This window comes from Aotus nancymaae, unplaced genomic scaffold (genome assembly GCF_030222135.1).
Source record: "Aotus nancymaae isolate 86718 unplaced genomic scaffold, 86718_ANA_hifiasm-v0.15.2.pri h1tg000064l_0, whole genome shotgun sequence".
Taxonomy (NCBI): Eukaryota; Metazoa; Chordata; class Mammalia; order Primates; family Aotidae; genus Aotus; species Aotus nancymaae.
The window spans coordinates 4,019,915-4,032,966 of record NW_026988478.1 but is presented as its reverse complement, the minus strand read 5'-3'; the positions used below and the strand labels follow the sequence as shown (position 1 = coordinate 4,032,966).

Here is a 13,052-nt window from a genome sequence, read left to right as displayed (position 1 = left end):
CCTAAGAACCAGATGTGATTGTATTTTTATAACGAGTTTTTTTTTGTTCTTAGATTGCTTTGGATTGCCCATCTGAGCTCTGCCGATTATATACGCAATTTCAAGAACCCTATCTAAAGGATCCTGCTGCTTATCCTAAAATTCAGGTCAAGTAGTTATGAAGCCTGAGATTTTTCTAAAATTAATTTTCTTTTAAAAAATGAGTCCCATATAGGAAATAGGAATTAATATTTTCAAAGACAAAAATGTAGAGAAATGCAAATCAAAACCACATTGAGATACCATCTCACGCCAGTTATAGTGGCGACCATTAAAAAATCTGGAGACAACAGATGCTGGAGAGAATGTGGAGAAATAGGAACACTTTTACACTGTTGGTGGGAGTGCAAATTAGTTCAACCATTGTGGAAGACAGTGTGGCGCTTCCTCAAAGACCTAGAAATAGAAACTCCATTTGACTCAGCAATCCCATTACTGGGTATATATCCAAAGGATTATAAATCGTTCTATTATAAAGACACATGCACACGTTTAGAATAGCAAAGACCTGGAAACAACCGAAATGCCCATTGATGATAGACTGGACAAGGAAAATGTGGCACATCTACACCATGAAATACTATGCAGCCATAAGAAATGATGACTTCGTGTCCTTTGTAGGGACATGGATGAATCTAGAAACCATCATTCTCAGCAAACTGACACAAGAACAGAAAATCAAACACCACATGTTCTCACTCATAGGCGAGTGTTGAACAATGAGTACACATGGACACAGGGAGGGGAGCATCACACCCTAGGGTCTGTTGAGGGGGAACAGGGGAGGGACAGCGGTGGGTAGGGAGGTTGGGGATGGATAACATGGGGAGAAATGCCAGACAGAGGTGACGGGGGGATGGAGGCAGCAAACCACATTGCCATGTATGTACCTATGCAACAATCCTGCATGATCTGCACATGTACCCCAGAACCTAAAGCACAATAAAAAACAGATTTAAAAAGAAGATAAAATAATCCATGCAAAAAAATGTTTTTTTTTTTTTGTATTTTTTAGTCAGGCCAAGTTAACTGCTAATTTGCTGATGATGTTATTTCTCTGTTCAATACAGATGCTGGCATATATGTTCTATTCTGTTCCTTATTTTGTGACTGCACTGTATGGCTTAGTAGTTCCTGGATGTTCCTGGATGCCTGACATCACATTGATACATGCTGGAGGTCTGGCTCAGGTACTGAGACTATTCTGTTAAGAAAAGATTTACTTGCGGTCTAGCTGTCATTGCTGAATATATGAAAAACTTCTCTGCTCAGTGTTTCAGAGTAGGAAGTAGCTATTAGACATGTCACCTTTTGTTCTGCAGTTCTTTGGAAGACATTTCTGCAAGTACATTTTATTTAAATCTCACAGTAACTATATGGTAGATGTGCCATCCAGTTACACAGATGAGGAAACTGAGGTCCAGTGAAGTTAAGTGATTTGCCCAAAGTTAAACACCCAGCATGCGACACTGTTGTTTTATAGGACTGTTTCACAATCTGTGAATACCATGGTTACTAAAAAAGTATTGAGAGCTGTCATCTTCAAAATAGCCATCCAAATTTAAGACTTCAGAATTCCACTACACTATGCTATAGAGAACCAGGAAAACCGGTTTAAAAAATGTTCTGGGCCTGTCATTCGATTCATTTCCCACTGGCATCTAGCCAAATACTTGGCCTAGAGTAGGTGCTCAGTGAATGCTTACTGCATTGAACTGAAAATGAAATTATCTATGGAGAACTTCACATATAACATAAAGCACATTTTTAAACAAGAGAACTAGCAAAACAAATCTTTTGAACAAGGAAGAAAATTATTAAGTAATTTCATCATTTTTTCCTACTAGAAATAAAACAAATGAACTTATCATTTAAAAACATTAGCTTCATCTTGTTCTTTTCAAGAAGTTTTAAGAATGAGGTTCATCCAGACACTGTAAGCTTGTACAGTCAATTATATGCACGGTATAATAACCACGATCGCAAGATATACTAGGATTCACAGCGTTGAAAAACATAGTATTTAAGGGGTCAATGCATAAATCCTTTCAGTTTGAGGTAACTAATTATAAAATTAGAATGTTAGTATCAAAAAAGTTGATGTAGCATCCAGAAGTAATGGTTCCTGTCCTTTCCTTGAGGGGCTTAAGGAGGAAGAGAACTAACATTTACTGCTCTTTGCTGGTTGTTTTTCCTTTGCAGACCTCTAAATACCAGATTCCTCAGTCCTTGGGCTTTATTTCTGTATTTTAGGTCTTTATTTTGTATCTTTCAATACCAACTATAAGCTGATGACTTCCAATTTTCTACCTTTAGCCCAAACTGCTCCCAGACTCCTGTACTTAATTCCAAACTCAGTGTTTTTACTTGCATGTCTCACTAGCATCTCAGATTTAATGTATACAGTAGGACCTGATCTCCCCACAAATTCTCTTCCATTTTTTCATTATCTGTATAAAACAGTCCAATTGCATCTAGCAACTTAAGCCAGAAACTTGGAGTAATCCCTTTTTTTTTTTTTGAGACAGAGTCTTACTCTGTCACCAGGCTGGAGTGCAGTGGCGCAATCTCAGCTTACTGCAATCTTCGCCTCCTGGGTTCAAGCAATTCTCCTGCCTCAGCCTCCCGAGTAGCTGGGACTACAGGCGCGCGCCACTATGCCCAGCTAATTTCTGTATTTTAAGAAACGGGGTTTCACCATGTTGGTCAGGATGGTCTCAATCTCTTGACCTCGTGATCCGCCCACCTCGGCCTCCCAAAGTGCTGGGATTACAGGCGTGCTCCATTACACCTGGCAAAACCAACCAACCAACCAATCAAAAACTACCTACTTATAGAGTATAGGCTAAGGAAAAGAAGTCATGCCGCAACTAAACAATACATAAGATCAGAATACTGAATTAGTTATGTGATTTGTTTTGTACTTAGCAAATACTTGCTTATGAAATGGAGTCTCCTCTTAAGGGGGTATCTGACACATTCATCACAGAAAGCACTCTCCAGCCAGGTGTGGCGGCTCATGCCTGTAATCCCAGCACTTTAGGAGTCCAAAGTGGGTGGACTGTTTGAGGTCAGGAATTTGAGACCAGCCTGGGCAACATGGTAAAACCCCATCTCTACAAATACAAAAATTAGGCTGCATGATGGCACGTGCCTGTAGTCCCAGCTACTAGGGAGGCTGAGGTGGGAGGATCACTTGAATTCCGGAGGCAGAGGTTGCAGTGAGCCAAGATTGTGTCACTGCACTGTCCAACCTGGAAGAGACCCTGACTCTCTCCCCACCCCAGAAAAAAGGCACTTTCTCTAACTTCCATCAGCATCTTTGCTTGCTAAAATTGCCATTCTTATTTAGAAGCCTTAAGCATTCATGATCCCACTAACTTTACTAAAACTTACTTTTATTGAAACATCTAGTGAACTTTCAAGAGTCTATGTAACTTAAGAAAAAAAAAAAAAAAACTTTGAAAAGTTCTTCATCAGTATAGGCCAATGGAAGAAATACTGAATAGTGGCTGGGCTCGGTGGCTCATGCCTGTAATCCCTGCACTTTGGGAGGACAAGGCAGGTGGATCACCTGAGGTCAGGAGTTTGAGACCAGCCTGGCCAACATGGTGAAACCCTGTTTCCATTAAAATACAAAAAAAGTAGCCAGATGTGGTGGTAGGCATCTGTAATCTCAGCTACTTGGGAGGCTGAGGCAGGAGAATTGCTTCAACTAAGGAGGTGGAGGTTGCTGTGAGCTGAGATCGCGCCATTGTACTCCAGCCTGGGTAACAAAGTGAGGCTGTCTTAAAAAAAAAAAAAGAAGAAATAGTGAGTAGTTACTGGGTCCCTGATTTCAGACCATGTAATGCACGAGTCTGCCAAATCTGCTGCCTTCAGAAATCAAAAGATCAAGGAAAGAGTAAAAGATGACTGAATAAAATGAAACCAGAACACATTTTAGACCAGAGTTCCACTGGGGACTTACTCATAACCCGGCTATCTTTTCATATAAAATGCTAACCATAGGATTAAAGCTGCAAGTGTAATTTCAAAGGCATTATAGGCTACTTAGATCCACTTATTAGCATTTCCTATCAATTGAAGCATTTTCTCTGCTAAAATATCACTGAAAAAGAAAAAAAAAAAGTCAGAGCCAGTAGAGTTCACATGGTTAGGAACATAAGTTCTGGAGGTGGACTGGTTCAGATTCTAGCCTGTTGTTGATAAGGACAATGACCAGGGCTACTTTACTTCTCTGATCCTCAGTTTCCTCTTTTGTAAAGCGAGGATAATAACAGTAACTTTCTTATGGAGTTGCTGTGATGGTTGGACGAGGTAATATATGTGAAGGGCTTAGAACAGTGCCTGGCACATAACAGCTATGTAACTCTTTGTTGCTATTACTACTGGTAGAAGACTCCCTGTAAGATTTTGGAGAAATGCCTTATGTTTTTCAGAAGATTAATCTGTAGACAAACTAATTAAATTACATGTATTGTATATAATTACCAAGAAAACAAAGAAACTGGGAGAAAGCTTTGGGACAGACTCACCATGGGCCTGGTAAGGAGCCTGCCATCCCACAGCCAGTGAAGCAGGTTCAGTTCCACTTCAGTCAGGTGCTGCCCGCAGGCTCTCTAACTCCCTGGCTATGTAGGTGCCATGCCATGTCTTTTTCTCACAAAGAGATATGGATGCTTATGTGTGAATAATTTGATTTTGAGGAGCTGACTCTACTGGAAGTAAATTTCTTTTTTTTATAATTTTTAAAAAAAATTCAGACCGGGTCTTGCTATGTTGCCCAGGCTGGTCTTGAACTCCTGGACTCATATGACCCTCCTGCCTTGGCCTCCCAAAGTGCTGGGATTACAGGCATGAGCCATCACGCTTAGCCTGGAAGTAAATTTCATATGGTTTTTCCTTCATGGAGATGTTATGAAAAATCTCAAAGTAAAGGTTCAGGAAGAACATGGATAGTTGGGATACTAATGCAAATCTCGTTTTATTCATTTGTTTCTGGTGTGATTCACTGCTAAACATCTTTATTTAGTATTAAATTATACTGGATTTAACATCTTTATGTGCTTATTATCTTTTCATGGAGAAACTCACAGTAAAAAAGTCAAAAACAAAGAGCCCCAGTTTTCAACAAAGTGGAGCACCAGATCATGAATAGGTATTTCAGTTTTGCATTTGTGCAAGTGCTTGGCACTGTCTAAGCATGTCACAAACATCAACTCATTGAACCTCATAAGAACCTATGAGGTGAGCTCCATACCTCACCAAGGCTATACTGCTTGGTTTGTGGTGGAGCTGCGATTTGACTCTGGATGTCTAGTTCCAAAGTCAATGTTCTGAACCCACTAAACTATGTTGCTCAGAAAACCCGAAGAAAAGGTAACAGTTCTGAATTAGCTATTTATACTATATTAGCCAAAGAGCCTAGCTATCATCCCAGTGGTCACCTTAGTAATCTGCCTGTAACATTCACACGGACATGTAACACTCTTTCAGTTCTTCCTTCTGGAACCAGAATTGACTTTTTTAGTTATCCTTTATAGATTGTCTCTATACATGTAAGAAAACAGCTATTAAAATTTAACCTTTGTTCACCTTATGTCTCATTTGCCATTCCAATCATCCATTCTTAAAAAAAAAATCAGAGTGTATCTCTTAATTATTTCTGTAATGTGAAAATGATTTAGAATGAAGTGGAAGAAAAATTATTAGGGACTCAATCTCACATTACTAAATTCTGGAGAAATATCTAGGATCAACAACTCATACCTATAATCCTGGGCCTCCTGTTAATTCAGCAGCACTGAGTTCACTGAGCTACCTGACCCCAGCATAGGCTCAGGCTGAGCCCTTCAGGTCCTGCCATGAGAGGCCTCATGCTGCTGGGAACATCACCCAGGAGACAACCTGCAGCCCCTTATTAGCTATGTGCTTGGGAAGGGAAGGAAACCTCTTCAGGTGAAACTGAGGTTTTTCTGAACTTCAGAACCCTGAACACTTAACATCCTATGCCTTAGGAGAAAGCTATGGTCAGGTGCTCGCTCAGCTGGAGGTGTGGCCACCATAAATACACCCATTAGAACTATGAGCAGTACTGGAAGCTGCACACAACTGGCCTCAGAGTTTTTCTCTCACATACAAACGCCTCTTTTGATTAAGAATGTTAAAATCTTTGTGCCTTGTTAAATAATTGTGAATAAAGAGGCCTACTAAAATACATACAAAAATAGAGAAATGCTTTGTTGATCCTTTTTGTATTTTGACAGTCACAAGTCCATTGTTGTTGAATGTTTATTGAGCTCTAACAATGTGATAGGTGCCACACAAAACATTAGACACAGTACCTGCCCAGTGGGCTTACAATCTAATCTAAGGACATGAATCTTTTTTTTTTTTTTTTGACAGAGTCTCGCTCTGTCACCCAGGCTGCAGTGCAATGGTGCGATCTTGGCTCACTGCAACCTCCACCTCCCAGGTTCAAGCAATTCTCCTGTCTCAGCCTCCCAAGTAGCTGAGATTACAGGTCCCTGCCACCATGCCTGGCTAATTTTTTTGTATTTTTAGTAGAGATAGGGTTTCACTATGTTGGCCAGGCTGGTCTTGACCTCAGCTGATCCACCCACCTTGGCCTCCCAAAGTGCTGGGATTATAGGCATGAGCCACTGTGCCCAGCCATGAATCATTTTTTAATCTTGCCATGAGTTTGCTGTTCACGAAAATGAGGTATTAACTGCACTGGTTAGTGCAGGAAAAGAGTCTATGGAATCACTGACTTTTTATGCAGGCTTCCCTATGCAAGTAGGCACAACTGTTCATGCTGTATTTATTCTCTCAAAGTATGGTTGGCATTTCCCCAAATTTGGTGATTTTGTGATGTGTACAAGTATCTATAAAGATAGAACCACCAAACCCACATTTCTGTAAATCAGGGTTCAAATTTGGCCTCTAGTCCAGAAGAAAATGTTTGGTTATATATTCAGAAAAACACTACTATTCAAAATAGGCCGTAAGGAAAAATAGTATGAGAGCTATGCTCCTGCTCAGAGTTCCTAACATGTCCAGAAAGCACTTCCTCACAGCAGCCCTGGAAGTACTCTTTACTCTCAAGGTCTTTTGCCTTCAGAGCCCAGAGATGCAAATATATTTGCTGGGTTCTGCCTAGGCATCTTCCCAGGGGAGGTGTATCTGAGGGCCAAGTCCTCTCAGTGCCTCATGGATCACCATGCAGATAATCCACATGTTGGTCCTTGGCAATACATCATGCTACTTTAATTTCTATCATCTCCAGAGTAGCAAAAATGTACCAGAAGTCTCCAGAATATATCAGGAATTTGTAAAAATGCAGCACATTAAAATATCTGCCACTGATAAAAATTCATAAAGATGCTGCTTATAAAAATTTGTCCTTTTCTTGTCATGGTGAAGTCAAGTGGTAACACCTTTATCTGTGAATCACTCAGCAGAATAAATTGGTTTCATATGGAAGGAAATGTAAACTAACTTATATGTATTTAAAGCAAATTATTCTTCATTTTTGTTACTTTTATGCCTTCTTTACAGTGCAGTCTTTTGTCTTTCATCCTGATGAACTGATAATTTATTACTTATTACATTTAGATTTCCAATCCTTCATTCATGTATATCTTGAATTTCAGCAAGATATAAAAATGCAGATTCCAGAGGTGCATTTTATAATGATACAAGCCTTCTGAGGAAATTCCCTGACAGGAGCTTTTAATCCTGCTGTGGTCTGTATTACCCTTTCTGATACGATTTTCCTCTGAGCTTGTGAAGAATACAAAAAAAGACCAATTGGCACATTCTGAATGTGTTTTCTGAACAAGTATGTAAGTAGAGAGGGAGGCCATTTTGCAAATGCAGATAATGCTGGCAAGTCATACTTCTAAATAAATTATAATTTGATTTGAAAGGCTGCCTGCATGTACATTTGCCATTTAACAAACAGAAACCGAACTCCTACCTCCATTCAAGTTGGTAACAACCTTATCTTACAAACAACGCTTAGTATTTTAAAAGCTGCAGAAAAAACACATGAAAAAATGAATAAACAAAAAATACACAGTGAAAGGGCTATGAGCTCTTGCTCCAAGGAGTAGATGAAAGACTGATAAATGAAGCTGAGGTCCCCAGTGCTTCCCTTTCAATAGTTTGTTATGCTAAAAATATTTCAGTTTTTAAAAATTCTGTACTTTCTTCATTTTTATTGGAACACAATTTGTGAACCACAACTGAGTCTCTATGTAGGATCCTCAGGATGCAAATAAGAAAAAAATTTGACATTTTATTCAGATTTTTCTATTAGATTGAGCCACTAATGTTTGGTAAGGAGCACTTGATGGTTAAAAAACACAACTGGCATGATAAAATCACACTAAATAACGTCTACTTTATTTGAACAGTTATATCAAGAATGGCCCTAAATTTAACCAGTGACTAAATTTAATGAAAGCCTCTCACATGAAAGACTCTGTACTGTTTGAAGGTATTTTGCCTGCAGGTGAGACTGGTTTTGAGGGCACAGAAATGTAGCCTGAATGAACCATTCAGAACTCATCGTGCATCCAACTGAACACGTTTCATGCTTACCCGATTTTATTTTTTTTTAATGCAACAGGCCCAGTTTTCTCACATTGGTGCTTCTCTTCATGCTAGAACTGCTTATGTCTACAGAGTCCCTGAAGAAGCAAAAATCCTTTTTTTAACATTAAACATAGCATATGGAGTTCTTCCTCAGCTCTTGGCCTATCGTTGTATCTACAAACCAGAGTTCTTCATAAAAACAAAGGCAGAAGAAAAAGTGGAATAAAAATATTACTTCATGTTTTTCCTTTCTAAATTGCTGACTTTTATTATACTGGTACTGGTATTTTGTCCCATTTCACTCTCTTCCCATATATGAATGCTTAAGAATATGTACATTCTTGCTCTGCACTGTATGTGTGAGCTATATGGTATTGTGTGAGTAAATTTTTTTGAAGGAAAACTGAAGTTCTTGAGAAACAGTTTGTATAAAGAAATAGAATCATTTGTGAATAAACATGACCATCCATCGCAATATTCTATTTGACATATGAAATAATTATAAGTGTAAAATATTACAATTTAGTGCCTACAACAGTGAGCATGAAATGAAACTATTCAAGAGAATATGGCCTGTGCATATTAAAAAATTCAAAACAGTGAATGCAGATTGGAGAAATAACTTTTACAATATGTATATGTTTCATTATGAACCTCAATATAAAAGGCAAATCATCAGAATATTTTAAAATGTTGTTTGAAAAATGTTTTCGAAAGGAAGGTTTATTATTTGCTGCTGTTTTAAGAAAATTACTTTTACTAATTTTTTATGTGAATTTAAATAGCTAAATAGGGATCAATAACTTTATCACTACCCTTAATGAACACTTATTTTATTGGTGGCTGGAAATATTTCCATTGTATTTCGTGTATATTTTTAATAAAATTATTTTTGGCCTCTTATGAAGACAAATCTTATTAAAATTTGAAACATTTTATATATACACATAAAATTGCTTTTTAAAGAAAATCTGTGAGTTGTATATTCCAATTCAAAATGCCAGCTACATTCCCCTTATGTTTCAGTATGGGCAATGAAGAGGACTTTTGATGAATTAATTAAATTTCATTAATTTAAAAGTACATTCAAATATTCAAAATTAAAAAGTACCTTTTAAGGAAAAAGTATTAGATTGACATTCCTACTATCTTTTTATGAACTTTTCATGTTTGGGATTGTATGCTGAGTATACTAAAGAAAATCAGTATTTACACAATGAAAGAAATGCACCAAAAGTACAGCCACCTCCTCAGTGTGTCCTGGAATGATAAATGGATTGGTGCTTCCATACCCTTAGCTGCCATCATCATTATTAACGGCCCTAGGCTTTTAGATCTGCTCACATTTTCTCATGTTTTTATTAGCTCTCACCAAGAAAACCAAAAGAAAATGGTATACAAATCAATGCATGGAGAGTATCAAGTTACAAAATCTAGGGTCTACTGGGCTGGTAAATATGCACGTGTAAGCAAATCATGTAGTCATTTCCCCATCATCCCCCTCAGTGTTTTCAAATAATCTAAAACCCAGAGAGTGCTTAAAAAAAAGAAAGAAAAAGAAAACCCTCACCTGCACTTGATTCTATTGTCAGCTTGCTGTGAACAATTTTTGCTTTAATATATGAATTACATTAATACCTCACATTACATATATGAAGCCAAATTACACTAACTTAGTTTGCTTACAACCTCAAATCTTACTCCCAGTACACATTCCAATAAATTTATTCTGTAAAAACAATACATTTTTTTGTTTTTGATTTTTTTTACAGTAAACTTTTCAACTACAAACCTTGAATACGCGAAAGATGTTCCAAGGACAAGCATTAACAAGATTGATAAAACTCAAACTGACTAAATGTGTTCTCACAATATAAGCTGGCATAAAAATAAATAAAATTCTCTATTATCACAATAGCAACAATAATGTACACATAATAATGGTTTGTGGATGAATATTAACTATTCTAATTGTAGTTTCAAAAGAAAACAGTTTATTTTAAAAGTCTACATTTAAAAGTCAATGCTTTGTCTGGTTTCCCATAGGGCTGTTGCTGTTTCTAGCTTTAAAATGTAAAGTACCCACCTTGAGTGCTTAGCTCAAAATTGTATTGGCACTGGGAAAAAATAAATCATTGCCTTTATTTTGGAGTAACACAAAAAGACTCACTAACTTCACATATAGAAACTTAGTTTGTGTACATAACAATATGAATTTTGAGAAGTATAAGCTGTCAACTAGCTATTTCTAATACAGAATAGATATTTTACAATATGGTTAAACTTTACACACGGCCTCAAAACTGAAGGACAATTTTAATTTCGTCTTCAATATACCAACATTATGTATTTAGGATTTAGTTCCTGGGTTCTGTCACAGAGAGGAAATTCCATTCTTAAGCATTATGTTGAGTGGTCATCTAAAAATGTTAATTTATATTTAACTGAGTGTTTGGTGATGGTGGGGTAAAGGCAGGAAAATGATGATCATAACTGCCTTGATAAAAGGATCCTAGACATGTATAAGTCTGCGCAAAAATCTTGATAATCCTTAGTGGTTAAGGGCAACTTCATGCAACCAAATAACATGAAATTAAATCAGTAACTTTTAAAAAAGGCTAAAATTAAAATGTCTTTTCCCCCCGAAACACAACAGAGAGGAATATGAATAATGTACATACAAACTGGGGTTCTGTCAATGACAACAAGGACTATGTGTTGGTTCTTATCAAATCCAAGAATATTAGACAACCAAACATATAACCTTCTTGTGGTTTCTCTTAATATGCAGCATTCATTATGGTAGTTAGGTCTGTAAAAAAAAAAAAAAGAAAGAAAACAAGCCTTTAGATGATTTAGGATACTACCAATGAGAGCTATCCACACCTAGATAGTACATAATTGGGTTTTCTGAAATTTTAGTATGCACTGCAGCATTAACAATACTTACTGAGCAAGAGCAGTTTCTGTGGCTTTGCTTTAGACCTATCAGTGCAAAAAGTTAAAGGAAATACTAGGGTATTTTTAGTGCCCATAGAAAAAAAGAATAAACCCTGTCTACTATCTGTTAGGGCAGAGTGCAGCAGTGTACATTCTACAATTCTAGGACTATTGTTTATTGCTGGAATACATCATCAATGGAGAAATTGATATAATCTATCTTTGTGAGGACTGTGCTGTCAGAAAGAAAGGTAAGCTGTGTAAAATTTAAAAAGCACTTAGAGTGTGCATAAATTAGTCTTCGGAATATTTATGACTTAATTACTTGTGACAAATGGCTCAAACAAATATAAGAGTTAATTAAGATGTACAAAGTTTTTGACTTCTTGCTTTTGAATAAAAATAAATAAATAAAGGATAAGAGGAAGCCTAGATTTTTTTTTTTTTAAATTTAGATGGCATCCATGTGACAAAGAGAAAAATAAAGTATTTGTTTCATAAAATAATTATATTTCTATTTGGGTCCCACTTTAAATTGTGTCTGGTTCTATTTCCCCAAAAGGATGCTATTTTTTTTCCCTCATCATTAACCCAAATATATTAAACTCCCTAGTAACACCCTCATTGGATGAATGAAAGAGGGAACTCAGGCCTCAAATATTTTTTTCTAAAAACAGCCAACTTCCACTCTTAATTTCACTAAATGAATGAACATGTTTGTAAGCACATGTGCACACTCATGGGTATGTTCTCATTCAGACAGCCAAAATGTATAGTAAATGGTATATATTATAATAAATGATTCCAGTACCTTCAAAGGAGAAAAAGTTTCCAAACCTTCCATACCCTTAAGATGGCAGAAATACACTTTTTAGCCTTCTGTCCCTACCAAAATGGGAAACTGAATCTTAAAAACAATTTTTTTTTAAATTTATGAACTTGAAAAATGGAGTGCCTGGTGACTACTAATTATTTCTTAACAAAAACACCAGTTAGAAGATTGTACTCACAGATACTTTGGAGGATCTTCCTCTCTTGTGAAGGAGGAAGACACCCATTAGAAATTAGAACAATGAAACATTGTTAGCCAACCAAAAAGCATTTTTTTTTTTTTTTTTTTTTTTTTTAAAAAAGACGGAGTCTCGCTCTGTTGCCTAGTCTGGAGTGCAATGGCGCAATCTCGGCTCACTGCAACCTGTGCCTCCCGGGTTCAAGTGATTCTCCTGCCTCAGCCTCCTGAGTAGCTAGGATCACAGGTGCGTGCCACCATGCCCAGCTAATTTTTGTAGTTTTAGTAGAGACACGGTTTCACCATGTTGGTCAGGCTGAACTCCTGATCTCATGATCTCCCTGCTTTGGCCTCCCAAAGTGCTTGGATTACAGGCATGACCCACCACGCCTGGCCGAAACCTTTAACAATATTTTCTTATGATTACTGTGAAAGGAAATAAACTCTATGTTTACCTTGG

At 37.1% G+C, this 13,052-nt stretch overlaps 2 protein-coding genes across 13 annotated transcripts in view; one reads left to right on the top strand and one right to left on the bottom strand.

The window, feature by feature from the left end:
• The window catches only part of TM6SF1 (transmembrane 6 superfamily member 1), a 34,611-nt gene extending 22,607 nt beyond the window's left edge, over positions 1–12,004 (top strand). For 3 of the 4 annotated variants that reach the window (XM_064366161.1, XM_012449405.3, XM_064366162.1), the window contains exons 8-10: positions 54–146; positions 1,110–1,229; positions 8,678–12,004. In XM_064366161.1, coding sequence (XP_064222231.1) covers positions 54–146; positions 1,110–1,229; positions 8,678–8,869 — 405 coding nt within the window. In that variant the 3' untranslated portion in view covers positions 8,870–12,004. Of the gene's footprint in view, positions 1–53; positions 147–1,109; positions 1,230–2,967; positions 7,045–8,677 lie in introns of those variants that run through there. The other variant, XM_064366163.1, reaches the window with a different exon arrangement.
• Positions 1–13,052, bottom strand: part of HDGFL3 (HDGF like 3) — a 116,212-nt gene that overhangs the window by 35,789 nt on the left and 67,371 nt on the right. The window contains exon 6 of one of the 9 annotated variants that reach the window (XM_012449424.3): positions 11,276–11,455. The exons of the other annotated variants lie outside the window; for them this stretch is intronic. Coding sequence (XP_012304847.1) covers positions 11,450–11,455 — 6 coding nt within the window. The 3' untranslated portion in view covers positions 11,276–11,449. Of the gene's footprint in view, positions 1–11,275; positions 11,456–13,052 lie in introns of those variants that run through there. 9 annotated transcript variants of the gene reach the window in all.